The sequence below is a fragment of the Daldinia loculata genome (assembly GCF_022478755.1).
Source record: "Daldinia loculata strain CBS 113971 unplaced genomic scaffold F4817scaffold_37, whole genome shotgun sequence".
NCBI classification, from domain to species: Eukaryota; Fungi; Ascomycota; class Sordariomycetes; order Xylariales; family Hypoxylaceae; genus Daldinia; species Daldinia loculata.
Window position 1 is genome coordinate 68,953 of NW_026054891.1, and position 24,675 is coordinate 93,627.

The 24,675-nt window shown below is 48.0% G+C and overlaps 7 protein-coding genes across 7 annotated transcripts; 4 read left to right on the forward strand and 3 right to left on the reverse strand.

Annotated features, from left to right (window-relative positions):
* Positions 1-833: 833 nt before the first annotated feature.
* F4817DRAFT_359847 (uncharacterized protein) lies at positions 834-3,649 on the reverse strand (the record flags this gene model as incomplete). The annotated part of the gene is made up of 8 exons (XM_049306210.1): positions 834-980; positions 1,056-1,107; positions 1,216-1,299; positions 1,337-1,423; positions 1,453-1,712; positions 1,775-2,002; positions 2,062-2,403; positions 3,623-3,649. 8 exons carry the CDS (start codon positions 3,647-3,649, stop codon positions 834-836), a joined length of 1,227 nt encoding a protein of 408 aa, XP_049157405.1.
* Positions 3,650-5,991: 2,342 nt separating this feature from the next.
* On the forward strand, positions 5,992-8,495 carry F4817DRAFT_342634 (SUN-domain-containing protein). The gene is made up of 3 exons (XM_049303926.1): positions 5,992-6,220; positions 6,426-7,711; positions 7,762-8,495. Exons 2-3 carry the CDS (start codon positions 6,503-6,505, stop codon positions 7,810-7,812), a joined length of 1,260 nt encoding a protein of 419 aa, XP_049157406.1. The 5' UTR covers positions 5,992-6,220; positions 6,426-6,502; the 3' UTR covers positions 7,813-8,495.
* A 1,149-nt stretch (positions 8,496-9,644) lies between these two features.
* On the forward strand, positions 9,645-11,610 carry F4817DRAFT_165687 (MFS general substrate transporter). Its single transcript, XM_049298153.1, has 2 exons — positions 9,645-9,971; positions 10,046-11,610. Exons 1-2 carry the CDS (start codon positions 9,740-9,742, stop codon positions 11,524-11,526), a joined length of 1,713 nt encoding a protein of 570 aa, XP_049157407.1. The 5' UTR covers positions 9,645-9,739; the 3' UTR covers positions 11,527-11,610.
* Positions 11,611-12,477: 867 nt separating this feature from the next.
* F4817DRAFT_317515 (uncharacterized protein) lies at positions 12,478-13,086 on the reverse strand (the record flags this gene model as incomplete). Its single annotated transcript, XM_049300814.1, has 1 exon — positions 12,478-13,086. The coding sequence occupies one exon, from the start codon at positions 13,084-13,086 to the stop codon at positions 12,478-12,480; it is 609 nt and encodes a 202-aa protein (XP_049157408.1).
* Positions 13,087-13,354: 268 nt separating this feature from the next.
* Positions 13,355-14,406, forward strand: F4817DRAFT_342639 (ubiquinol-cytochrome C reductase). Its single transcript, XM_049303927.1, has 5 exons — positions 13,355-13,490; positions 13,559-13,581; positions 13,639-13,704; positions 13,763-13,811; positions 13,867-14,406. The coding sequence occupies exons 1-5, from the start codon at positions 13,488-13,490 to the stop codon at positions 13,909-13,911; spliced, it is 186 nt and encodes a 61-aa protein (XP_049157409.1). The 5' UTR covers positions 13,355-13,487; the 3' UTR covers positions 13,912-14,406.
* A 126-nt stretch (positions 14,407-14,532) lies between these two features.
* Positions 14,533-21,948, forward strand: F4817DRAFT_165729 (uncharacterized protein). Its single transcript, XM_049298154.1, has 2 exons — positions 14,533-21,262; positions 21,321-21,948. Exons 1-2 carry the CDS (start codon positions 15,027-15,029, stop codon positions 21,586-21,588), a joined length of 6,504 nt encoding a protein of 2,167 aa, XP_049157410.1. The 5' UTR covers positions 14,533-15,026; the 3' UTR covers positions 21,589-21,948.
* A 1-nt stretch (position 21,949) lies between these two features.
* On the reverse strand, positions 21,950-24,163 carry F4817DRAFT_165737 (WD40 repeat-like protein). The gene is made up of 2 exons (XM_049298155.1): positions 22,908-24,163; positions 21,950-22,795 (listed from the first exon to the last, which is right to left on the reverse strand). Exons 1-2 carry the CDS (start codon positions 23,903-23,905, stop codon positions 22,135-22,137), a joined length of 1,659 nt encoding a protein of 552 aa, XP_049157411.1. The 5' UTR covers positions 23,906-24,163; the 3' UTR covers positions 21,950-22,134.
* Between the last annotated feature and the right edge of the window lie 512 nt (positions 24,164-24,675).

The following is a 24,675-nucleotide window of genomic DNA, read 5'->3' on the forward strand; positions in this document are numbered from 1 at the left end:
GCTAAAAGCGGTCAAATACTCCACTAGTCCCATCCAAATCGGGACCTCCACGGATCATCAATGCTCGTGATAATGGAGCCAACCACCTGTTTGGGCCGCCATCAAAGAATCAGCTCTTTTGAAGAAGAAAAAAAAAGATGAGTCTACATATAGGTACTGAGATGATGGGCTAAAGCAGCAATGCAGTATCTCGCGATGTAGCACCCATTGTACCTAGACATAAAATTCAAGAACGTCTCTCTAGCCTCGCTCAGCAAAGACGTGATCGCATCTCCAAAGATGTACCACTGAGCCTCAATAGCGGATAACGTCCAGGTCCGATCTACTATGTGCTAGCCCAACAACGGTCACCGTCCACTACAGATATAGGTGCATACATGTAGTACAAGACATGTTGACACCTCACGTTTATGTATCAGGTAAGCAACAACGTGGACGGAGTCGGCGAATAATTGTCCGCCAAAAAAACGGCATGTCCCGTAATTCCCGGCCAGGTCACCGAGGCCCACTTCTACCCGGCCTCACCGTGAGCCCGAGTTCCCCTCAGTTCCCCTCAGTTCCAAATAGCAAAACAGATAGCAGAATGCGTTCATGAGTTTCTACTATTGTCCCCTTACGATACCTCGGAAATTCTAGTTACATAGGTAGAGTAAAATATAGAATCTAAGCTATTGTTCTGAATTAGAATCTGCACACTCTAACACTGTCCAAACTCATGAATAGCATCTCCGCATCGGTAATACTCGTAAAGTCTAGAATATTACTAATCGCCCGAAAACAGGCATCCCAAGATAGCTCTAATCGCTTCAGAGATTCATAGGTACATATTCTACTTAATCCTCTTTACGAGGCCTCCCCAATGCAACTTGTAAATGTACGGTTCCGTTCATCACGACTTCTGAGTCGGCTACCCCAGTTGCTTTACCCCGGTACTGTTCCAATTTGATGATATATTCCCATATATCAAAGGGATAGGGTAACTAGAAAACAGCAGCATAGGCGCTGTCGAGGGTGCCAGGTATCCAGGCGCTATGCGCACTAGACGCCTCACCAACGATATGGAACTTGCTATCAGCAGTCGGCCAGGCCAGGTGCGGGTACAAGTTGCTAGACTATCCTAGGCCGAAGAGTACAAAAGCGCCGGCCGTGGTCGGGCCTTGCGCCCACGAATAAGAGTGATGTATGCCCATTTAGGCAATCTTGATACACTCGTACGTTATGTGCTGTGAGTGTATCGAGGCCGAGTCACGCAATATTAGCTCGATCAACTCATCCTCGCCAACTAATAATCCAAGACGTCTCGTGTCATGTAACTACCTAAATATACGATACCAACAGTACCGCTGGCTTATCGGCACCATCGTTTAGGTTATAGGACGGATAGACAAAAGTGCACAACAGTAAGTCTGTCGAGGCAACACCCCTTGCTTTATACAGCAGTCAATGATCCACCAAGGATACTTAACCCTAGGTGCTACTTTGACAGAGTTATCGTAGTGTAGTCTACGGGTTGCGGCCTTCTGGTACGGGTGCAACTCAAGCCTATGCAAATCAACACGTCCTAAGCAGCCCAGCAACAAGGCACTAAACACGGTGCAGTATCCTTGACGGGATGTCTCCTCGTTAGTATTATACTTAACCGACATGTTGTCCTCTTCATGTGGTCTTCGGTCGATATTAGCAGCGTCAACTTGCTTGCTCGTCCAGGTACACTTTACCTCTAAGCCCCAGGACCCCGTGCCAGTAAGAAGAGACGCTTCCGTCGACACGAAACCATTCTTATCTCCATCCTAGGGTTGTCAAGGCCAAACGAATCTACGACGCTCTCGGGAAAGGCCCGATCGAACAAGTCGGTCGACGTATTCCAAGTCACCATCCACCGAGTAGAGAAGTCATACCGACGCAGCCCTCCATGTGACTTACCTCGTCTAAGGAACTCCCGAGTACTAAAGTTGTCAACAGTTACAAGCTCGGCAAAACCGATATCGAAGTTATTATATAACTAGTGCCTTTTTATAGGTACTAAAGACATATTTCAAGAGTTTATTATATGTTATCAACATCGTTCGGTATACAGCCGCCGTTCTTCTTGCTGGCATGATACAGGTCCGCCATATCCGGATTTAAGAGGCGGGCACCAAACGTGCGCGGACAGTTGGATTCGCCATCCGGATAATATGAAATCGGGGGCATTTTGGTGAGCTTGAAGTGTTCTAAAGTACGCTTCATAGTTGGGATATCAGGATACCGCATAGCGCCGGTATGGTAGTAGTCGTGCGGCTCATCGCCAAAGTGATGAGTGTATACACGACCACCAATCCTGGAGCCACCCCCTAGGATGTCGTATGTGGGATTAGGGGTCTTCAAGTCATCTAAAATCATGGCGATGTATAGTCCTACGGCCTTGTTTGGTTATCAGCTATTTAGGAGTAGTTATGAGAGGCGCCAATGGAATGGGTCTCGGAAGAAACGAATTTTTAGCTAGACTAGTAATTCTAACGACCTGGTTCTCACGGTTTGAACTGCGTTAGCCCCAGAGTCCAGAATAATATATAGCAACCAATCCTACCAAGACATCTACCTGCAAGGCTCTAGGCTCCTCTTGAAAATGACTAGTATCTTTTCGCTTTTGGTGATAAGGACTATTATAGGTGCAGTAAAAGGTAAGCTGCCATTTACATGAGCACTCGACCATCAAATATCATTACAACCATAAGGATGGAAGGAAGAGTAGTTCTCGTTGAAAGACTTGTCGACTAAAATAAAGGGGTTAATAAATGTCCAGCCGCCCTTGAGATTACCTCGCAGCTTGTTTAACGACCAGTTACCCTAAACAAAGTAACTCATAGGTGTAGGGAAAACCCACTTGTCAGCACTGACTACCTAGCAGTGTGCATATGTATTAGTTGGTAGGTTTTACTATTCAACATGAGAAGTGTACTGTCTTACACACGGCGAGGAAAAGTCGTTATCGACTCTGGTAGCTGTGTAAACGACATACTACATACTACATACGACTAATACTTAGGGTATCTCTCGACCCTAACATATTAGATACAGCTACTAAATATCTTAACCATAACATCAGGTTCAATGGACTTTCATATTTCATCGTACGTGCTCTCAAGCGTCAAGAGTTGTAGTAACGGCTTAGGCTAGACTATCCCTCCCCCTCCTTTTTTATCATCCATACTGGCATGGTAATGACTATAGAAATGAACTTTTAGTTTGCTCCTAGAGAACGGTAAACCCTATATCTTTAGCTGATTTCTCACTGTTTCTCAAGATGGGAGGGGGACTATATCATTATCGATGAGAACTTCTACTCTAACCTCAATAAAAATTCATCTGCTTTTACTTAACAGACATCATAACCTTTTAGAGAGCATCAATATAATTTCATATCTAGAGCCCTAGGCTAATATAACCTGGTCTCATTATACCTGTTACATTACTAGCCCGGTGGGATATCTGAGACTGAGCTTTCGGTTATAATTATCGGCGGACCGGTTTTAGCCAGGTCCATGCCTAACACATGCTTTAATAGACTTGTATTCTCACTTCTTATTCGTATCTCTATATTATATTTTACTTTGAAAATATTAAGCCTCGCGACACTCACTTGGCATATAGAACCTTTGTCCGACATCTTTAAATAAACGCCTACTATACACATGCTGATGAAACCTTCAATAAGAAAGTCTCAGATATCCACGTTACTCCACTGCCTCTGTGGTTCGTGTGCTTTTATTGCCGAGTGAAACCGCTCTTTGTTAGGTTGGGCACACATAGTTGATTCAAGTTTAAAAACGGTTCAATGATGTTATACATGCTGGCCATCCTAGAACCATGCCACTTCTAACATAAATTACACATTGGAGCATAGGGGACTTTGTCCAAGTTCCTAAAAATAGCTGGTTAGACGATTACCATGTCATCACCCGAAGTATAGTGCCGACCATTATATATTATATTGTTCAAAGAGCTTCGTGTGCCCGAGGGTTAGGGAAGACGAGTTCACCTTATGGGTACCCGCAGTAAGACAGGTTCATGACGGGAACCTGCATGAATAGGTACACATGACTCATGCGGGTATCATAGCTGACCCTATTGTATCCAACGTCTGTTTGTAATACCGGCTGTAGTGGTAAGCTGCGAAACGTTACTATACCACTCCAGTTAAGCGCCAACGTGGATACTTTTCGGGACTAACGGTGAACGCTTTTGAGCATACTTCAATTACCTTTTAAGATGATAGACACCTAGACCTAGGTTGGTATTAAGTTGAAATATATACTAGTATATGATGATATATCGTCGTGGGTGTATTTTCTGACAGTCTTAAAAATGACAAACACACAGTTATATAGAGATACTATAAATAGGCCTTATTAACTACTCATAATGAGCGCTAGGTATCCTCGTCTCTTGCTAGTTGATCTAAAAGTAGTATTGAATTTAGTCTTCAAGGTAAGGGATTCGAGAGCATTGAAGTATTTTTAGTATAAGTGATAACTGTAGATTATATAATACGTGGATGAAGAAGATTCGCTAATCAAAAGCCCCAAATGGCATACCAATGGATTGGTTTATTGATCTGTCATTTATGAGCATATCTTGATATACACACTTAAACTGTATGGAGAAACCACATGGCAATGCCGACAATAGTAGCCAAGCAGCCTCATGGATCAGCGTTCTTTTGAATCCACAAGCGTTTATTTTTGTTTTGGTAAGATGTCAATCTTTGTGTGCATCGATGGAAGCCCCGAAGGAACAACGGATGACGGGATAGTCTTATTGCATGGAATGAAGATCAGCCATCGTATCGATCTTTGTAGAGGGTCGAATCAAGAAAGGGGATAATTGCCAAACTGCTAGAGAAATTCCAGCCAGTAGGAGAGAAGATACCCCTGGTCACAAGTCCCGAAATTGCAGCAATTAAAAGCAAGGGAACAGACGCGCAACCTATCCACAAGTGGCATGTGTAAAGGAGATCTGGATCGAGCTATTAGCCCATCTTATTCTATATTTACCCACAATCGTAGAAGCCATTTTTGTTCTTCCCGTTGTTGCTCCCTTTGCTTTTGTTGAACGTGTTGATTTATCCGTGCAGCTGCTGTGGCATCTGGGTAAACTGGAGTGACATGGACATTAGGCATTCTATTATTATGGGATGCGGTACGTATTGAAAAAGTGACAAATTGTTAAATAATTAAAGCATGATAGTAAGTACATAATATATTCATGAACGAAGTTGCAAGATGTAAATAAAGCACAATACAAGAGATTATCCATAAGAGAAAACACTGTATTGACTTAGGTATGCAAGCCATTATTAGTGAAAAATAGTTAAAAAGGACTGTCGTCATCAAGTTGCGCACTCTTCTGTAATTTGCTAACCCATGGGACATGAAGTTCTCCATTGTGAACGTTCGTATTGTTCGTTGTGGTGATGAGAACCTGTATTTTCATATGAGATGATGCCGAGTACTGGGCAGCATAGCCACCTGCACTCAAGCAGCTTTTAAACTTGGTTTTGTAGACGGTGGATCGGCTAGGCGGCACACCTGGGTACATACTTGCTGTTTGTTATGAGGTACTGAGAAAATGTGAAAGCAGCCCGGGAATCTAATGGTGCGTGGCACACCCGCCGTCAAATTTGCCCTAAATGTAACCCCTGCAGACGTTGCTGCACTTACCATGTAAGTACCATGCTAAGTCATGGTAATTTCAGCAGGAATCGAAATAGTGCGCCGTACCTTGCAGTAGTGGACATGTAAGTGGACATCCTCGGTCAGGCATTGGCCGTCCTCTCAAGGCTCTCATGCTGTTACACTGCCACTTATCTCCTGTTTAGGTTAGCGCCTCCATACTATTGGATGAATCTAGGCCACCCCAGAGGAAGGACCCGCCATGGGACTTCGTGTACCTGTTGTCCCCCCTAAACCTCCTGTCTCCCTGCAAACAATTAATTTCACCCGTCTCCCTCCATCTCTTGTGAATCTTCATTGTTTCCCTTTCTATCGCGCCGTCTTCCAACTGAGAGTCAATCCACTCTCTACCACATTCCTTTGGGACCGCAAATACGCTCGTTACATACACCCGCGATACAAACAAATCAACAATTTAACAATCTAATACTTGACATTCCTTGTCTTTAGCGATTATCTCGATCAGCAACTGATAAATCTTGTACGCAATTTCACCAGCTCAATCGGTAAGTGCCAATGCGCAGATATGCATCGTCGCTTCGTCATAGAGTACACAGCTTGAATTACGACTTGCTACCTTTACACAATACTGTTGCACGGAAACCTCCCTTTGATCCCACAAGCGCTCTCCTCCCCCTCCCCTCGGATCCAGTACTGGACACGGCTACCATTCCCTCCACTAGTAGTTACGCTGACAATGATTCTATCTAGAATTGCGATTCCAGGCCACGACTATCAAACTTGATAATACCAATTAAGAAGTACTCACCGGTTTAACTTCGACAAATATGAAGGTTACTGTCTTGAATCTTGCCGTTGCGGCATCTTTTGCTGCCAGCGCGGCTGCCCAGCCCCACCACCATGGCCACCATCACCACAAGAAGAACGCCGGGGCCGAGAAGCGCGATGTTGAAACTACCTATGTTCCTGCCACCGTCACTCAGTACATGCTTGACGATAAGGTAGTGAGCGCCGACGAGGCCAAGAATGGTTTGGACAAGGGTCTCTACGTCGTCGTTGGCGAGACTACCCCTACCTTCACCCCCCCTGCCCCTCCTGCCGTTACTAGCAGCTCGTCCTCCAAGAGCGATGCAGTCTTCATCGAGAAGGTTACTTCGAGCTCTTCGTCGTCGTCTTCCGCTGCTCCTACTACAACCTCTTCCGCCCCGGCTGCGACCTCTTCGAGCTCCGATTCCACCGGGTACGCCACTGGTATCGATGCTGATTTCCCCGATGGCAAGATCAAGTGCGACCACTTCCCTGAGGAGTACGGTGCTGTTCCTCTTGAGTGGCTCGGCCTTGGTGGCTGGAGCGGTCTTCAATACACACCCAGCTACAAGTTTGGTGACTTCTCCATCAGCTTCATCGAGACTGGTGTGAAGGGAATGGCTAAGCAGCCTGGATTCTACTCATATGCTTGCCCCGAAGGATATGTCAAGTCGCAATGGCCCTCGGCTCAGGGAAGCACCAAACAATCCGTGGGTGGATTGTACTGCAATGATGACGGCTATCTCGAGCTTAGCCGACCCGAAATCAAGACTCTATGCGAACCAGGTGTCCCGGGTATTACCATCAACAACAAGATGCAGAAGAATGTAGCTATCTGCCGTACTGACTACCCCGGTATCGAGGCTATGGTTATCCCCGTAGACGCACAGCCTGGCGCCGTCCGCCAGCTGGCCAATATCGAATCCGCCGACTACTACCACTGGGACAACAAGCCTACTACTCTGCAGTACTACGTCAACCAGCCCGGTGTCTCGGTCGAGGACGGATGTGTTTGGGACTGCTCTGAAGACCACGATGAGTGCGGTAACTGGGCTCCCACTATCCTTGGTGTTGGCAAGTCTAGCGATGGTAACACCTATATTTCTCTATTCCCGAACACGCCTACCAGCAGTGCCAAGCCCAAGATGAACATCAACATTACTGGTGATGTCAGCATTCCTTGCTACTTCCAGGATGGTGAATACGCAATTGGCAGCAGTGGATGCACGGTAAGTAACTCTATCTATATATTTTTCGTATACTTTGCTAACTGGTATAGACCACCATCCCTAGCGGTGGCAAGGCCGTTGTTACGTTTACCGATGCCTAGAGGAGTGCGAGTTGGAGCTTGTTTTCTGTCATACTGGTCTAGGTTTTATATTGCTTTCTAATGGATACTTGCTATATTTCGCCTCAGTACGACAGAATATCGGAGGCGTGTTTTGTCATGTGGGCGATGTGACAGATTTAATTTTTATTGTCTATATTTCAGGCTTTGTGGCTAGGTGACGCCGGACATACCTTGATTTGCGCTTTTGATCGCAGATGGATGGGTTGTTGCGTGCGGGAGTTGGAACTACGAGACGTTTCGCAACATCTCGAGATGGCAGCTCAGAGTCGATGATTTGATGCGATAGTGGACATGTCCCCTATGTTACTTGCCCGATGTATTCTGTATAGAGCCTTTGACTACATGTTTCCCTCACCAGAGTTTACACAACTAAAAGGCCGCCCTTTATAGGCCGTAAGTTATAGTGGATAGGAGTCTCGGAAGACGAGTTGATGGAGGGGTGGTTGGAGGGATATTGGGAGTATACTCTGTGGACATGTTGGTAGGACAGGGCTCGGCATGGAGAATGAAAATTTCATACAATAAGTCAATTCTATTTGTTGTTCAAATCTTGCGGCATCTCTGTAATATTCTACTACACCACGTACCTCGTCTTTTCGTTATTTGAATTTGTATTGTAGAATTATCATATATATATATACGTACGTGTTACCTTCTCGAAATTGGGATTCAATATATGCCGTGCTGTTTGTGTTTAATATCTTAGTCAAGTAGTAATTAAGCAGTCTGCATTTATTATGAGACAGTATTTCCGATGTGCTCTGACAATAAAAACATCACAAGTATTAGTATATGGACGATTCCTTTTAAAGGTTGAAGATCGAATACAGGATGATTCTATACTATTACTAGGTATTAACTAGGCTCTTTACAGGTAGCTTCCGGATCCACATGTCAGTAGCTTATATCTCATAAGGCTGATTAGATATGAATTTAGAACGCAAGATAATATACAAGTCTTACATAATGAAACTAATAAAAGGAAACGAGACTTTTCTATGTATATAGTCGAAAAATTATTTTGGGTCTAATAAAACAATAACTACTACGGTATACAGGTCACTTTTGGCGGTCAATTTGAGGTGCTGGCGAACTTCTCACCTGCATATCGTAAATGCACCCCTGTAAACATATTGCGTCATAGCAATGCAAGATTATAGAAGTTCGATAGCTGCTGTTTATTAGTCTATCCTACATAGCAGCCTGGCGATATATTAGCACGCAGTCGAAGCCCGGTTGTATTGAATGCATCGTCGATAGGTATATATCATATTGCCGGGTTACTATGTTGCGACATGCCGTCTTGTATGAGGTATAGTATGTAAGTCGGATCAGCGCCACACCCGGCGTCGCTCAAGGGTCTTTACATACATTAGGAGGTACATATAAACTCATCCGACCACGAAATGCCATATTGCGGCTCGTAGTCGCTATCATTGGCGGACGTTCCTCGTCTGTTTCGTTACTACCTTACATATGTACGGAGATGTTCCCCGCCGCAGCTTGGCACATAACGTCAACTCTCACATTTTTTTGCTGCTCCAACGGCTCTGGGGATCCAAAGCTCCGGCATTGGCGAATGACCTTCTGACCCGCCCCACCTGTTTAGACTCGTGCGCTAAGCTCCTAGGTAGCTCTAATAGGCCAAGCTGGGGTTGGTTTGGCTTGGTTTGGTTCGTTCTGTTCTGTTCTGCGTTTAGCTTTATGCTCTTTTAAGGTTTTATGCTGCTCGATTCGATTCAACGTCGATCGTCATGGGATAAGTATCCTGACTTTTCCTTTCTTCTCGGGGTTTTCTTGTCTTTTCTTTCTATCCCATAGTTGCAACTAGCCAATTTTTATTTTGGTAGGGTATTATTATTATTGTTGTTGTTTTATTTTTTTTAATCATAATATAACGCCAGCCATGTCTCTGCAACGTGTTGGATCCCTCGAGACGTTCGTCAATGTTCCTGCCGAGGGGCTCAGGTCGCGGCGGGGTTCGGCGTCGTCTGCTGCTGCTTCGGAGAGGGCGCGCAAGCTCACGTTTAACCCGCTGCCTGAGTCGTGGGACCCCGTTTTCGAGGATGAAGATGATGGCCACCTTCACCTTGGTCAGTCTCGAGGCGCCTTTGAGGTGCCTCGATGGAAACGAATACGTAAGTGGCTCTTCCGGATATTTGTGACGATGGATGTCTCGTTAGGGAAGCTAATACATAGGCTTGGCGTTTAGTTCAAGTTGTTGTTGCGGTCGTGTTCTGCCTCTTTTCAGCGGGGATTGTGTTTGGATACGCCGCTTTGAAACCGGTCTTGAAGAAAGAGGGTGCATATCAAGATATATGCAATGGCGGAGACACATGTGTGGAAATCCATCTAAATCTTATGTTCACCGCAGCAGCTGTCATCACCAATGTTGCTGCTCTGCCCGTCGGTGCTGTTCTGGATCACTATGGTCCTCGAGTCTGCGGTATCCTAGGTGCTCTGTTCCTTAGCGTAGGCGCGCTTTTCATGTCCTTTGCGAAAAGCTTGCCTTTCGACGCATTCCTCTTCGGCTACCTATTCCTTGCCTTGGGCGGACCGTTTACGTTTATATCTTCGTTCCAATTATCTAATGCTTTCCCTCGACACTCGGGCCTGATCCTCGCGCTACTTACAGGGGCGTTCGATGCATCGAGCGCCTTGTTCCTCGTTTACCGTATCATTTATAACAAGACAGAAGGTGCTTTCGGGTACCACCGGTTCTTCCTTGGTTACCTTATAGTGCCGGCATTGATACTAGTTTTCCAGCTCACATTACTCCCCAAGCAGTCGTACAAGACTGTGGGAGAAATGATCGAAGAGATCGAGGCCCCCGCATTTCCCGATCCAACGGACACATTAGACGTTGTGGATGCTGATGATCAGGTGGATGAGCAGACTGCTCTCATCCGAGAGGAACAAAGAGAGCACCACGAAAATGTTGTGCACGATATCGAAGAACTACTGGGTTCTAACAAGGTAGACAAGGATAAACAAGCTCGCCGCGAGGAGGCGAGGAACGAGAAGAGTGGTGTATGGGGCGTGATGCATAATTGCACGGCGTGGGAGCAGATCTGCTCGCCTTGGTTCGTGTTGATATGCTTATTCACCGTAGTACAGATGACGCGGATCAATTACTTCGTTGCCACTATTCGGCCGCAGTACGAGGCTATTTTCGACTCGTCAGAAAAGGCCATCGAGATAAATAACTTCTTTGACCTGGCGCTACCGCTGGGCGGCATCATCTCGATTCCCTTCATCGGGATCATCCTGGACCACATCAGCACTATCGCAGTGCTCACGACACTAGTCACGGTCGCGACGGCGATAGGAATCCTGGGGGTGCTCCCGTACACGTGGGCCGCATACGCCAATATAGTTCTGTTTGTCCTGTACCGGCCGTTCTACTATACGGCCGTCAGCGACTACTGCGCCAAGGTATTCGGCTTCCGCACTTTCGGCACCGTCTACGGCACTATTATATGCCTCTCCGGCCTGCTCAACTTCAGCCAGACCGCCCTCGACTACCTCTTCCACCGCACCTTCCACGGCGACCCCGTCCCTGTTAACCTGCTGTTGCTCGCGCTCGGCTTGGTCATCGGCGTGTGTCTTGTGGGCTTTGTGGGCCTCCAGTCTCGGAGGCTAGGGCAGAAGAGGGATGTGGCCGGGGTTGTTAACGGTAGGGGGGAGTACTGAGGTATTTATGATTATTTACGCCTTTGACGAGCTTTTTGGACGTCTTAAAAGTTGCATGGTGAGGTGGTTTGTTTTGATTTATATATAGGTGTTCCGCATCTGCTTATACATGTCTAGGCTATATATAGTGTGTTTGGCGTTTTTGAGATGTTATGTACCTCTTGGGCTTACATAGGATGAATTGTTGAAAATGAAAATATATCCCACGGGTGATTTGTCTTCTTTGATGTATTAGGTGATTTGTGTATATGGTATATGGAAGGTAGAGAAGGCAAATATGGCGAGGCATATTGAATGGGTGTTTCCAGGTCACAACTTATTTCGTGATCCCTCAAATGTATCGAAGAAATAATCATACTTTTAATTCTAAATACAAATGCGTCTTAAATTTTACGAAGCCATATTCCGAACTTATGTAGAGTTGTTGGATAATTCTGATTCATGAATCTCCTAGGAATAAAAGTCTCATACATAGTAGACTAAATAATGCTTCCATGTAAAACGCTCATATTCAATAACCACCCGCTATGCATGAAAGCCCCGAATCGCTTGACTGACACGTTAGTGCAGCCGGATTTCTTCGCCGTAGAAGGGCAGAAGCTCTGGACTATAGCCTATCACAATGCAGCGCTAGCGTTGGGCATGCTGAATGTCCCTCGAGGGTCCGTGGCGGAGGATGCTTGGGTCTAATACTCTGGGTCGATGGCGCTTGTGGTGATAGCTGGACGTCGTAGCTATTTAACGCTGTGTCTGGTGATGCTGGTATCCAGACTTAATAGATATCGTGCTGACCTAACTGGTCCGTCTTTGCTTGGACGTGTAGGTATCATGACTTTAATAGCCGATATAATAGTGCCATCATCGCTACCGCCACGATTTCCAGCGAAGGGTATTTTACAGCAACATTCTGCTTAAACCATCAGATTGAATACTTGTTGTATAATTGCGTAATCAACCCTCCTTTGCTGTCTCTGGCGCCGCATCCGCGTTTGTCTTGGGTTCACCGTCGGCATCGAAACCGAGCGCTTCAAGCTCCCTCACAAGCTCGTTAATCTTGATGACCTTGGCTATCTGCTCTGGCAGAAGGGATTCGCCGCCTTCCTTCTTGCTCTTCAGGTCCTTCGCTTGCTTCAGCTTCTTCTTTAGATTTCGGGCCTTCTTTTCTCTCTCGGCTTCTGGGTCGACAACTTCCTCGGCGTTGGCGGCGTTCGTGTCCCCAGAAGCATTGCTATTGGCCGCTTCGGCGGGATCTTGCGACTGCTTTGCCTTCTTCCTCGCTTCTCGGCGCTTGGCGTTTTTGTTGCTGGCGGCGGAGGCAGCGGCTGTTTCCTGCTTTTGTTCCTTTAATCCTTCTGCTCCGATGACGCCGCCTTTGCCGCGGTTGCGGAACGACTCGGCGGTGCGGTTCTTGTAGAGCTCGACGTCCTCTGGCGGCCTGTACCCGGGGCGGATCTTAATCGCTTTCCTTGTGGTACCGTCTGCGCGCACGGATTCTGGGATGCGGCGCTCGCCGCTGTTCTCGTCTGTGACGATGCCCGCAGTCGACGGTTCGGAAGGCATGGGGGGCGGTATTAGGCCAGTGTGTACTTGGAATAGGCTTTCCGGGTGGGAATTGTGAATTGTAAATAAAATGTTGTGAAGTAGCATATGAAAAATATATAAGAATGTGAGCCTATTAGCGGGAGTGAATGAAGCCTGAGGGGCTCAAATGGAAGAACAGCCCACTATATCTCGGAGAAAAAAAGTGGACCACCGATTCTCTAAGCTTTAACCAATCAGAAACAGCCATTTCTAAATCACCAATTCTTTCTTCGGCTGGAACCTGCGAAGTTGGAACTTACCTTAGGTACGCATTTGACTTCACGACGTCTGTCATTCAGCAACGCCAATAGCCTTCCTCACTCTGCCCGAAAGTCGCACGCCTATATCCTTGATATATACCTCTTTAGACGGTATCAGCCATGGTATGGTCTACCCCCTATCCCCTATCCGGTCCTTATTAATGCACCACAACTAACTAATCGCGCAATAGTCCGCCGTACGCACTTTCTACAAGCAAGTCGACCCTACCTATAGCCACGAGCTTCGTTAAGCTAACAATTGATCGCGCAGCGCCTTTTTCCGAACAAACTGGCAGATGCTGGGTTTTGTCTTTACCTCGGCTTTCGCTTTTGAGATGTATGCGGTCCTCTACGGGAATACGGGAATGGGGCGTAAGCTGCTAACGGGATATTAGGTTATATGATACTACCATGAACAAGGTCTGGGATAACTTGAACCGAGGGGTATGTGCTGTCTAACGATACTCCGAAGAGAATGCTGCGACTAACAATGCGAAAGCGACAATGGAAGGATATCCGATCCCGATACGTCCGGGAGGAATAAGCGACCACCACCAACTCCTGAGATTAGAGAACGCTTGAGATGGGACATGGAAACTTCCGGGGACGAGCGAGTGTCTCAAAAACCGTACAGTTGTACCTTATAGACCGGAACAATCCCTTATAGAACAGTTCGCACAAACGCTATATCTCTGCCTACTTCTCCCCGTAATGAATGAATACACGATGCTCGGATGAATGCTTGCCTAGACGTATATCGGAGTATTGCAATTAAGGCGCCCGAGACAAATAGCCAATCTCATTAAACCAACTCAATTTACTAAGGTGTAAATGTTGGCCAACTTCTTAAATGCTCTCCTGTCCGACTATAACATCTCAGGTACATGTAATCAATTATTGCAAATAAAGAAAAGAAAAAAGGCATGTATTCCTACACTATCCTCAAATTGTGGAACTTGATAGGATTATCATATTTGTTACAAGTACGGGGCAAACGGGATTTGTTAGACGAGGTGTGACACTTTCATTTGGTTATGATACTGATGGTGATATGAATAATATGGCGTGTATGTATACCTTAGGTAAGGTACATAATCATATAACAGCACATGGCGGCAAACTGTATTACCTAAGAAAGACGCTAAAGATCAAATGCTGATTCGCAGCTGCTAATGCGAACGAGTCACAACAGTGTGATGACTTGACGGTAACTGCGGTAGCAATCTTATCACTGATAACGGATTTTAGTTACGTAGGAGGGGGAATGGAATGCGCTTCTTGTCAGGAGCTTTCTAATCACCAAATCTCTATTTCATCTGTTTCACCTATTTCCCCCCCCCCGTACTTACCTTTCTCAATTGTTCATAGTGGGACGCGTATTCCTTTGTTTGTCCAGGTGGATTATACCCATTCTACGTTTAGTTACCTGGGTACATTAGTTTAATATACCTATACACCACCTTTACGCCATCACCTATCAAATACATACAGCACCCATATTCTCGAAGACATTCACTCTCCACACGTGCCGCCACCAACTCATCCACCATCGACTGCGGTTCTACCTCTTCGAAATCTATCTGCAAATTCTCTCATCCTGGTTGCCATCCATCTCCCACTTTTCTCCATCTCAGAAATGATAATTCGTCGAGTCTAGCCATGGACACCGCTATGTCTACCCAAGAGCTCCAGCTCTGTCAACATCTAATAGAGCTACCGCGACGTTATGGCTACCGATACGAGGAAGCCGCCTGTCGAGATCTCTTATACAATCTCTTCTGGTCTATGGCTGGAGGGAGACCCGAAAACCTGCGACTATTTTTCCCCGATGGTAAACTCACACCAAAGGGCACCTTGAAGCTCCGAGAAGCCCAGGGAGCCGTAGAGGGAGCCGAATACACCGAGGCCGCCCGCGGCAAGGCATGTGGTCACATATTTCGAGCCGGGGAGGCGTCATATGGTTGCAAGACTTGCAGTACCGACGAGACATGTTGCCTGTGTAGCAAATGTTTCAACGCCACAGATCACACAGGCCATATGGTACGGATCTCAATATCGCCAGGGAACAGTGGCTGTTGTGATTGTGGCGATCCCGAAGCCTGGAAAACTCCTATGTTTTGCACAATTCATAGCGAGCGCGAGGAAGACCGGTCGAAAGGAAAGGGCAAAGAGGTTGCTGGATTGCCTGAAGACGTTACTTCCAATATCCGTATGACAGTTTCCCGAGTCCTTGATTTCATCTGCGATGTCATCTCTTGTGCCCCCGAACAACTTCGACAACCTAAGACGAGAGAATCTATCGAAAAAGATGAGAAGATGTCCCGCTTAGCTTCGACTTACTGCGGCGGGGATGTCGAGTCGCCTGGGGAGTATGCGCTGCTGCTTTGGAATGACGAGAAACATACTGTAAAAGAAGTTCAAGACCAAGTCGCGCGGGCGTGCAGTACGACTCTTAAAGAAGGATATAACAGAGCACTAGAAACCGACTCGATCGGCCGGAGTATTCTGAAATACGATACGAGCATAGAGAGGTTGCTTAAGCGCGCCACCATTCTTGAACATATCAAGATAACTGTCACTATTCGGTCATCTCGTGATACGTTCCGAGAGCAGATGTGTGGAACTATGATTGACTGGTTAAACGACATATCGGGGTGCGTAGTGGGAAACGACCAGAATATCCTCCGAATGGTTGTCTGTGAAGAGCTCCTGAAGCCCTGGCGGAAAGGGAGCCCTGGCACGCATGCGATGCCTGGTAAAAATGGCCTCGAGGACGAAGAGAAGCTTGAATATGACCCGCTTGAGGCCCATACAGCTACGATTTTTATACAACGAGCAAGATTCTTGACTGAGCAGGGCAACACAGCTACTCTAGCAGAATTTCTTGATTCTGATGATGATGATAACGATGACGACGATGAAGATATGGACGGCGGTAATCGGACCCCCTCCAGTGGAGAGGAAGACAACGATGACGAAGAAGATGAGGATGAGGATGAGGATGAGGATGTGATGATGGTGGATACGCGACCGGACGCTGGCGGCGCCGATGTGAATGTACCCGACTGGATCGGTCCAAGCGTGGCGTCTCTCGAAGAGGAAGAAGCAACAATGGCAGGTTATCCACCCCCTCCGCCGCCACCTCCTGTACCGAGACGCGCGACCCGGGACCGGGACCTCACGCCATCAGATTCGGATACCGCTGAGCCGTTAATAGCCCCGACCGTATATGCAAAGGCCAATCTTGAAATTCCCAAAACCCCCGGTCTTTCTAAGGCTGGTAAAGCAGGGCCTCCAAAGCCTGGGAGGTACTGGGTCGAGACACCGGCAGCTTATATGGAACGTGATAGTGTCCATCCATTTGAAGATGTCTTCCAGCGCGTCCGTCTGGATTGGCTAATCCTCTTCGACCTAAGAATGTGGAAGAAAGTCCGTAACGACTTACGTTCATTATATATCTCTACGGTTGTCACTATCCCCGAGTTCAAGAGAGTATTAGGTCTTCGATTCGCTGCGTTATACACAACATTGGCGCAGTTATATCTTATAGGAGATCGCGAGCCTGACCACTCGATTATCAACATATCATTACAGATGCTAACGACGCCTTCCATTACTGCCGAAGTAGTCGAAAGGGGCAACTTTTTGACCACTCTTATGGCCATTCTATACACGTTCTTGACTACTCGGCAAGTCGGTCATCCCTGGGAGGTTTCGTCGAGTGCTGTCCTTGGGTTCGACACTGGTTCGGTGACGAACAGGCGGATGTACCACTTCTACGTCGATCTTAAATTCCTCCTCGGTTCGACTCATGTCCAGGAGAGGATGAGGACCGAAGAAAGATACCTAATGCAATTTCTCGACCTAGTGAAACTTCACCAGGGCATTTGCCCGAACGTTCGAGCCGTTGGCGAGCATGTGGAGTACGAAACTGATAGTTGGATTGGCGCCTCGTTGATGACGCGAGAGATCAACAGGCTTTGCAGGCTTCTATCAGGTTCTTTCCGGAGCCTCCCAGAACAAGATCTCCCATATCTCGAGAAGGCCATACGAACAGCAGCTAAGAGTGTCATCATCAACTCGGTTGGAGCAGAGCGTGCCAGATTTACCCAGGCTGAGATTAAAGAGGAAGTGCGATTCAAGACGTTGTGCGACTTCGAATTCGCCGGTGAGGCAGCCAAGTTCGAAGTGGTCAGGTTCACCGTGGGAGAGCAATCAATTAGTTTTCACCACGCGTTACATTACACTCTATCGTGGTTGATCGAGTGTGGGAAGCACATGTCTCAGCAGGAACTCAAGTCAATTTTGAACTTCACCTCGCAAGAGCTCAAGATGAAGCCTCGCTCAATGGGCCGAAAAACTATGCCTAGGCGAGATTATACCCCCGAGGACTATCTCATGGCCGCATTTGACTATCCTCTACGTGTTTGCACTTGGCTTGCTCAGATTAAGGCTGGAATGTGGGTGCGTAATGGCATTAGTTTGAGGCATCAAGCTGGGACATATAAAAATATTCTACACAGGGATGTCACGCACGCGCGAGATATCTTCCTGCTCCAGACCGCAATGGTGGTCTGTAACCCGAGCCGGGTTCTTGCCTCGATTGTTGACCGTTTTGGTATGGAAAACTGGATCAAGGGGTTATTCGAACAGACTTCAAGCGCTCAGGATGAGATTCAACATCTTGATGTTGTCGAAGATATGATTCACTTTTTAATCGTATTACTAAGCGATCGAACCTCGCTCATCCCGGTTAAAGATGAGCAGCAGACGCATCTAATGGCGATGCGCAGGGATATCACGCATGTTCTATGCTTCCGGCCTCTATCCTTCAACGAGATATCAAGCAAACTACCCGAGAAGTTCCACGAACAAGAAGACTTCCAGCGCGTACTAGATGAGGTGGCTACGTTCAAATCCCCCGAAGGCGTCTCTGACGTGGGAACTTTTGAACTTAAGCCTCATTTCATCGAGGATATTGACCCATACATTGCCCACTACAATAAGAATCAGCGGGAGGAATCAGAGGCCGCCTACCGCAAGTGGATCTCTAAAAAGACTGGGAAACCTGCCGAAGAAATTGTCTACGAGCCAAAGCTACGGCCGATCGAATCTGGTGCCTTCGTGAAGCTGGCCGAATTTACCAGCACCGGGATGTTCGCACAGATCATCTACTACTGCTTGTTATACCCTCTAGTCGCTGCTAAATTAACGCCCAAGGTCCCGTTCACCAGAGTAGAGACATTCTTGCAGGTTGTGCTACATTTGATTCTCATTGCTATTGCTGAGGATAAAGCAAACGAAACTAATTCCGCGGCCGGTATTGATTCCTTCGTCTATATCGCCCTGACGACGTCTGCCCGCAGTAACTTCATGCAGGATGCTCCAGCTGCAAAGACTATCGTGTCCCTTCTAGATATGATGTCGACTAAGGAGGAATTCAAAGCTTGCCATGCCAAGATCGCGCTGATTCTAAGGAGGATGAAACAGAGATACCCGCGCCACTTTGATACGGCCTACTCGCGACTAGGTATACCTGCGGATCGGATCGATACGGCGTCGCCGGCGAATGCCCACAGTGCCGAAGAGGAGCGCGAACGAAAGAAGAAGGCAGCACTTGACCGCCAAGCCAAAGTCATGGCGCAATTCCAGCAACAGCAGAAGAACTTCCTGGAGAAACAGGGAGATATTGATTGGGGCGAAGACGAATGGGATGATATGGATGAATCCAAGCCTATGGAAGAGCAGAAGAACTTCTGGAAATATCCAAGAGGTACCTGCATATTATGCCAAGAAGATACCGACGACGGACGCTTATACGGAACTTTCGCACTCTTTACCAAGAGCAAAATCCTTCGACAAACTGACCTTCAAGATCCGGACTTTGTTAGAGAAGCCGCAAATACTCCAGTCAACCTTGATCGCTCAGCCGAGGCAATCCGTCCGTTTGGCCTTGCCCACGAGAACAGGCAGATAGTAGAAAAGGTCAACAAAGATGGACAAGTATTCCACAACGAAAGGCAAGGCCTTGGCAAAGGTTTCCCAGCCAAGCTCTGTCGGTCAGGGCCAGTCTCTGTCGGATGTGGTCACATAATGCATTTCAGCTGCTTCGATATGTATATGGAAGCGACCCTCCGTCGACACGGGCATCAGATAGCACGTCACCACCCCGAATCCCTGGAGCGTCTGGAATTTGTGTGTCCTCTCTGCAAAGCCCTTGGGAATGCCTTCTTGCCTATCACCTGGGATGGTAAAGAAGAGTCTTACCCCGGGATATTGCAACCCAATACAGACCTCTCTTCCTTCATATCTACATTCATGACAGGGCGTCATTACTCTGCAGTTGTAACACGGGATCAGAGCCAAACTGCCTTCATCAACTACTTGCGCACAAGAATGCCAGAGAGTCTGTTCGAGAAGTCTAGCGCCAGCCAATCGCCATTCTGGGATCCTAGTAATTTTAGGACCGTACCGTCAGTAGCTTCCAGTGACACGTTCTCCCTCGCGCATACGCCCGGGTCAAGTGTACGGTCACATTCGCCGCCAGAATCACAACATGGTGACAAGGAGCTGATGCTAATATATCGACGACTACGCGATACGCTCCGTAAGAACAAACTTGTTCCCGCTACCTTCGTACACGAGGGCAGGGACGATGAATTATATGCTAGCGATGTATTAGCCCAGTCTGTGGGCTACTCGATTTCTGCGGCAGAGATACAACAACGAGGCATCGAAGCCCAGTACGGAATGACCTTGATTGAAAGGATGCCGGAGCAGCTTCTAGTTCAACTTCGAATTCTGTCTGAGACGGTGTCGTCATATATAGCAATTGGTGGCTTTAGACATGGGGGAGCTAATGATATTGAACGAGAATTTTGCAAGGCTAGCGAGCGCCAATTTTTCCAACTCTTCATATCAGCCTACTTTAACACGGACGCGAAGGATACCTTACCACCGTACGACGAGCACCCGCCGCTCCTAACTCAAGATGTATTCGTCTTCTTGTGCGAGACTATGTTTGGCGTCTCCGTCGCGCAGAATATGGACCCGATGCATTTAGTTCGGCTTTGCTATCTTGCTGAGATAGTCAAGGTTGTCCACAACGTATCTCAGAATCTCGCACTTTCCAGGTGGCTTGAATATATGAACAACCGGAATAAAGAAGATCCCGCTATGAACAACTTTGCTAGTTTCTTTCATTATATCACGATGGCTGGCATGAACGTCAGCCACGAAATCCTGGTCGGGGACGAGTTCCTGGTACCGTCTGACGATCTACCTAACCTTGGGTTCGATCAACCAGGCTTTGATAGCCTAGAAAGCCTCCATTCTTTCGTTAAGAAATACGCTTTAGTGTTCCTAAGAAAAGTAGTGGTTCTCCTCCATGTTCACCTTGGGGTTGACTTCAATAGCCATATATCTCCGGCTCCAGAAGCAGATGAACTTTCACGTCTGACAGCCGCGCTGCGATTACCATCCTTTGATGAGATGTGCGCGTCCTTGACACCCCTGGGTAGCCAGTTTGGTTGGCCCCCGCGCACACAAGCCATGGTCGACGGTTGGCTTCGCCATCAAATACGCGGACGCGCTAGAACCACGCACTTTGCTACCGAACAGGGGATCGAAGAAACCCCACTCAGATCCGCCCAGCTAAGCCATCCTGGCATCTTTGAACTCGTCGGCTTACCCAAGAACTTCGATACTCTTATCGAGGAGTCCGCTAAGAGAAGATGCCCCAAGACCGGTAAAGACTTGACCGATCCTATGGTTTGTCTAATGTGCGGCGACATCTTCTGCGGACAGACCATGTGTTGTACCATGGAATACTCAGAGCCAGGGCCGGACAAGCCTGTGATGAGGATTGGGGGTGCGCAGCAACATATGCTGTTCAAGTAAGTCGCTTTTCATTATTTGACATCGTATACCATATTTACTAATATTCTCCATCAGGTGCCAAGGCAATATTGGGCTGTTTATCAACATTCGCAAGTGCGCCATCTTCTACCTGCATCGTACGTCAGGAAGTTTCAGCAGTGCGCCGTATATCGACAAGTACGGCGAGGTGGATTTCGGGTTACGCCACGGGCGTCAGCTCTTCCTCAATCAGAAGCGGTACGACTCGATGCTGCGCAACATGTGGCTTAGCCACGGCATCCCCAGCTTCATCAGCAGGAAGCTCGAGGCAGACATTAATAGTGGCGGGTGGGAGACTATATAAGCGCGAGGTCAAGGGAAATCCCCTGCGCAAATTACGCTTGTAAGGAATGACAGCAGAAGTGAGGATAACCGCCGGCGTTGCGGCCAACCCTCAACAACATTTCTTCTGCAAGGCGCGAAGACGGAAGTCATCGGTTGTAGGTATACGATAAGAAGAAGGAAGTATACGACAATCGATTAATCATGATGTAATGCGAAGTTTTATGGTACGAACGCGATGGCTATGAATATATTGCACGGCTTCACTGCCAACCGTCTCAAAAAAGTATGGATAGATGAGAGGACGCATTTATATAGATAGTCTGTTTAAGTTGACTTGACGTACCTAATATTTTAAGAGGGTCGTTTCGTGATGAAGTGTGTCCCGGGTAGTCTTAGGTTAGGTACTTGTCTGATTAAAATATGGGATGGGTATGCTGCGCTGTCTAAGTTATCCGATACAATTACCCTGCGGCTGTCGCCTGGTAGCCCTGATTATACCTAGGTACCTATATATCTACCGTAAAAAACCAAGTTCTCACGCCTATCCCCTTTCGCCTGGCTGGTTTTACTCTTCCTTCTTGACATCTTCATCCTTGAGAGGGGATTCGCTTCCTTCAACCCCGTCTTGCTCAGCACCCATACCCATACCCACATCCACATCCACATCCACATCCACATCCACATCCACATCCGCATTTGTATCCTTCGTCTCGGGGGATACACCGTTGACTTTTGTCGCACTCGTATCTCCTACTGGCTGATGCTTGTATACCTTGATCTTGCCGTCCTGGCCCGCGCTCACCATGGTGTCGCCGTGGACGTCGACCCAGAAACACACGCCGTCGTGGGCGCGCCGGATGCGCTGCACAATCTCCTTGGTGCGGACGTCCCAGAGCACGATGTCGCCGTCTTCGCTGGGGGCTGCTACGAAAGCTGTCGCTGTCCTTCCGCTTTCCTCTTCGTCGTCGGTGTCTTTGCTGGTGGTGGTGGTGGTGGTAGGGGGGACGGTACCGAAGCACCCGCCGATGCTGAACTTGGAGTTCTCGTGGCCTTGGTATGTCTTCTTCACGGTGCCGGAGACGTAGTCCCATAGCCGTAGGCATGAGTCCATGCTGAAGGCTAGTACGTACCGCCCGTTGGGCGCGAAGCATACCGATGTTATGGGAGGGTTGTCCTCATGCACGAGGGTGCGGAGACATTGGCCTGTGGATGTGTCCCATATTCGGCTGTACCGTAGAAAAACGATAGTTAGCCACTTATACAGCCCTGAAGGGTATTTAAAAGGAGGTGAGGGCAAGATATGAAGGTGAAAAAAGAAAAAAAAAAAAAAAAACTCACGTCAACCCATCCGTACTACAACTAACCACCAGCGTCCCATCCCTACAAAAGTCAATCCCACTCACAGGATCGCTATGGGCCGGCAGACTCCTCATCAACCGACCAGCACGCACATCCCAGAGGAAAACCGCCTCGTCGTAACTCCCGCTCGCTAGTATATTCCCCTTGGGCGAGAACGCCAGGCTATACACGTAGCTATGATGACCCAACAACGGCTTCCCCGCGCGCGCCGGCCGCCCTGTAACCCGGTCCCACAGGCGGATAGCTTTGTCATCGGACCCCGAGGCCAACGTCTTGCTGTCGGGCGCCCAGGCGACGGCCGACACGCCGGCCATATGACCGACCAGGGTTTCTGCGTGCTGGCCCGTGGCCACGGACCAGATCCGCACCGTCCCGTCTGCGGACGACGACGCGATCCACTGCCCGTCGGGCGAGATGCGGACTTGCGATATTGCGCGCGCGTGCCCGGCTAGGACTAGTCGCGGGGTGTAGTGTGGTTTGGCGAGTTGGCGGGAGGGCGGTGTGGGGGAGGGGTTGTGGGTGTTGCGGAGGGGGGAGGTTGCGGCTCGAGGGGAGCGCGAGTCTGAGGGGGAACGGGTGCGCGATCTTGGGGTTCGGGATCGGGAGCGGGTGCGGGAGTGGCTTGACGATCGACTGCCGGAACTTGAGTGGCGCGAGCGTATGCGTGAGCGAGAGCTGGAGAGGGATCTACTGCGGCTGCGGCGCGGCGAGCGTTCGTCGGAGGAGTAATCTGTTTCGCGGCGTCGTTCGCGACTCCGGCTTCGACTTCGACTGGGGCTTTGGCTCTCGGAGCGGCTGTCTGCGGTTTTCTCCCTGATGGAAACGCTGAGGGTGCGCTTGCCATCTTTCTCCTTTGGGGTGTCGTAGTGTGGGACAGGGGTCGAATGGATACTATCGTCATCGTGGACTAAGACTTTGCGACGCTTAGTCGGTGGCTCGGGGTGGGCGGTGGTAGTGGTATCAACAACGCCAGACATGATGATGTCTTCGTTGTAGAAGAGTCTTGTATTGTAATTACTACCGGGGGGTCATTGTTCGGGATATAGTATCAATTGAGAAAGCTAGATCTTATTAATCGAGGGGCACTGCAAGCAGATAGGAGATATTACAGCCTTGCGTGGATGAAAGAGATAGGTAGGTAGGTACATGTGATGTGACGACGACGCGACATGACAAGGCTGATTGGAATTCTATTTTTTGGCGGGTCTCCTTATCAAATTGGGTTCTGATTGGACTATATTACCCTATCACTGCTCCACTTTATAAACCCGCTAATCTTTATCGCGTCGGGCACGCGCCTCACTTAAATCGATGGGGAACACAGTGTAACACGGTGCATATGGCAACTGTACAGTAGAGACAATTACCAATCGTTCTCGGCAGGTGCTACCTTTCCAGGAGAAAGAAGCCGGCATGGATGGCCGATCTGGATGAAGTTCAATGCAGGGGGACTGCAACTCTAAAGTGTATTTCTATGCACGCATTGAAAGACAGGCATGACAAAGCTAAGCATGGAAGCATTAATGAGGAAATAACGAACTGCTATTGTGGGATCCCTGTAGGAAAGCACCATGGTATCCCCAGTATCCTATGTAGTATTAGTATCCTAGCCTAGTATCGCTAGTGATATGCACATAGTATACCCAAGTAACACAGGAGTAACATGTGGTTTTGTAGTTTGTAGTTTGTGTCTAGGTAATTTCAAATGATTTGAGTCGTATCGCAACAATCTTCCTCTCCATCGTCC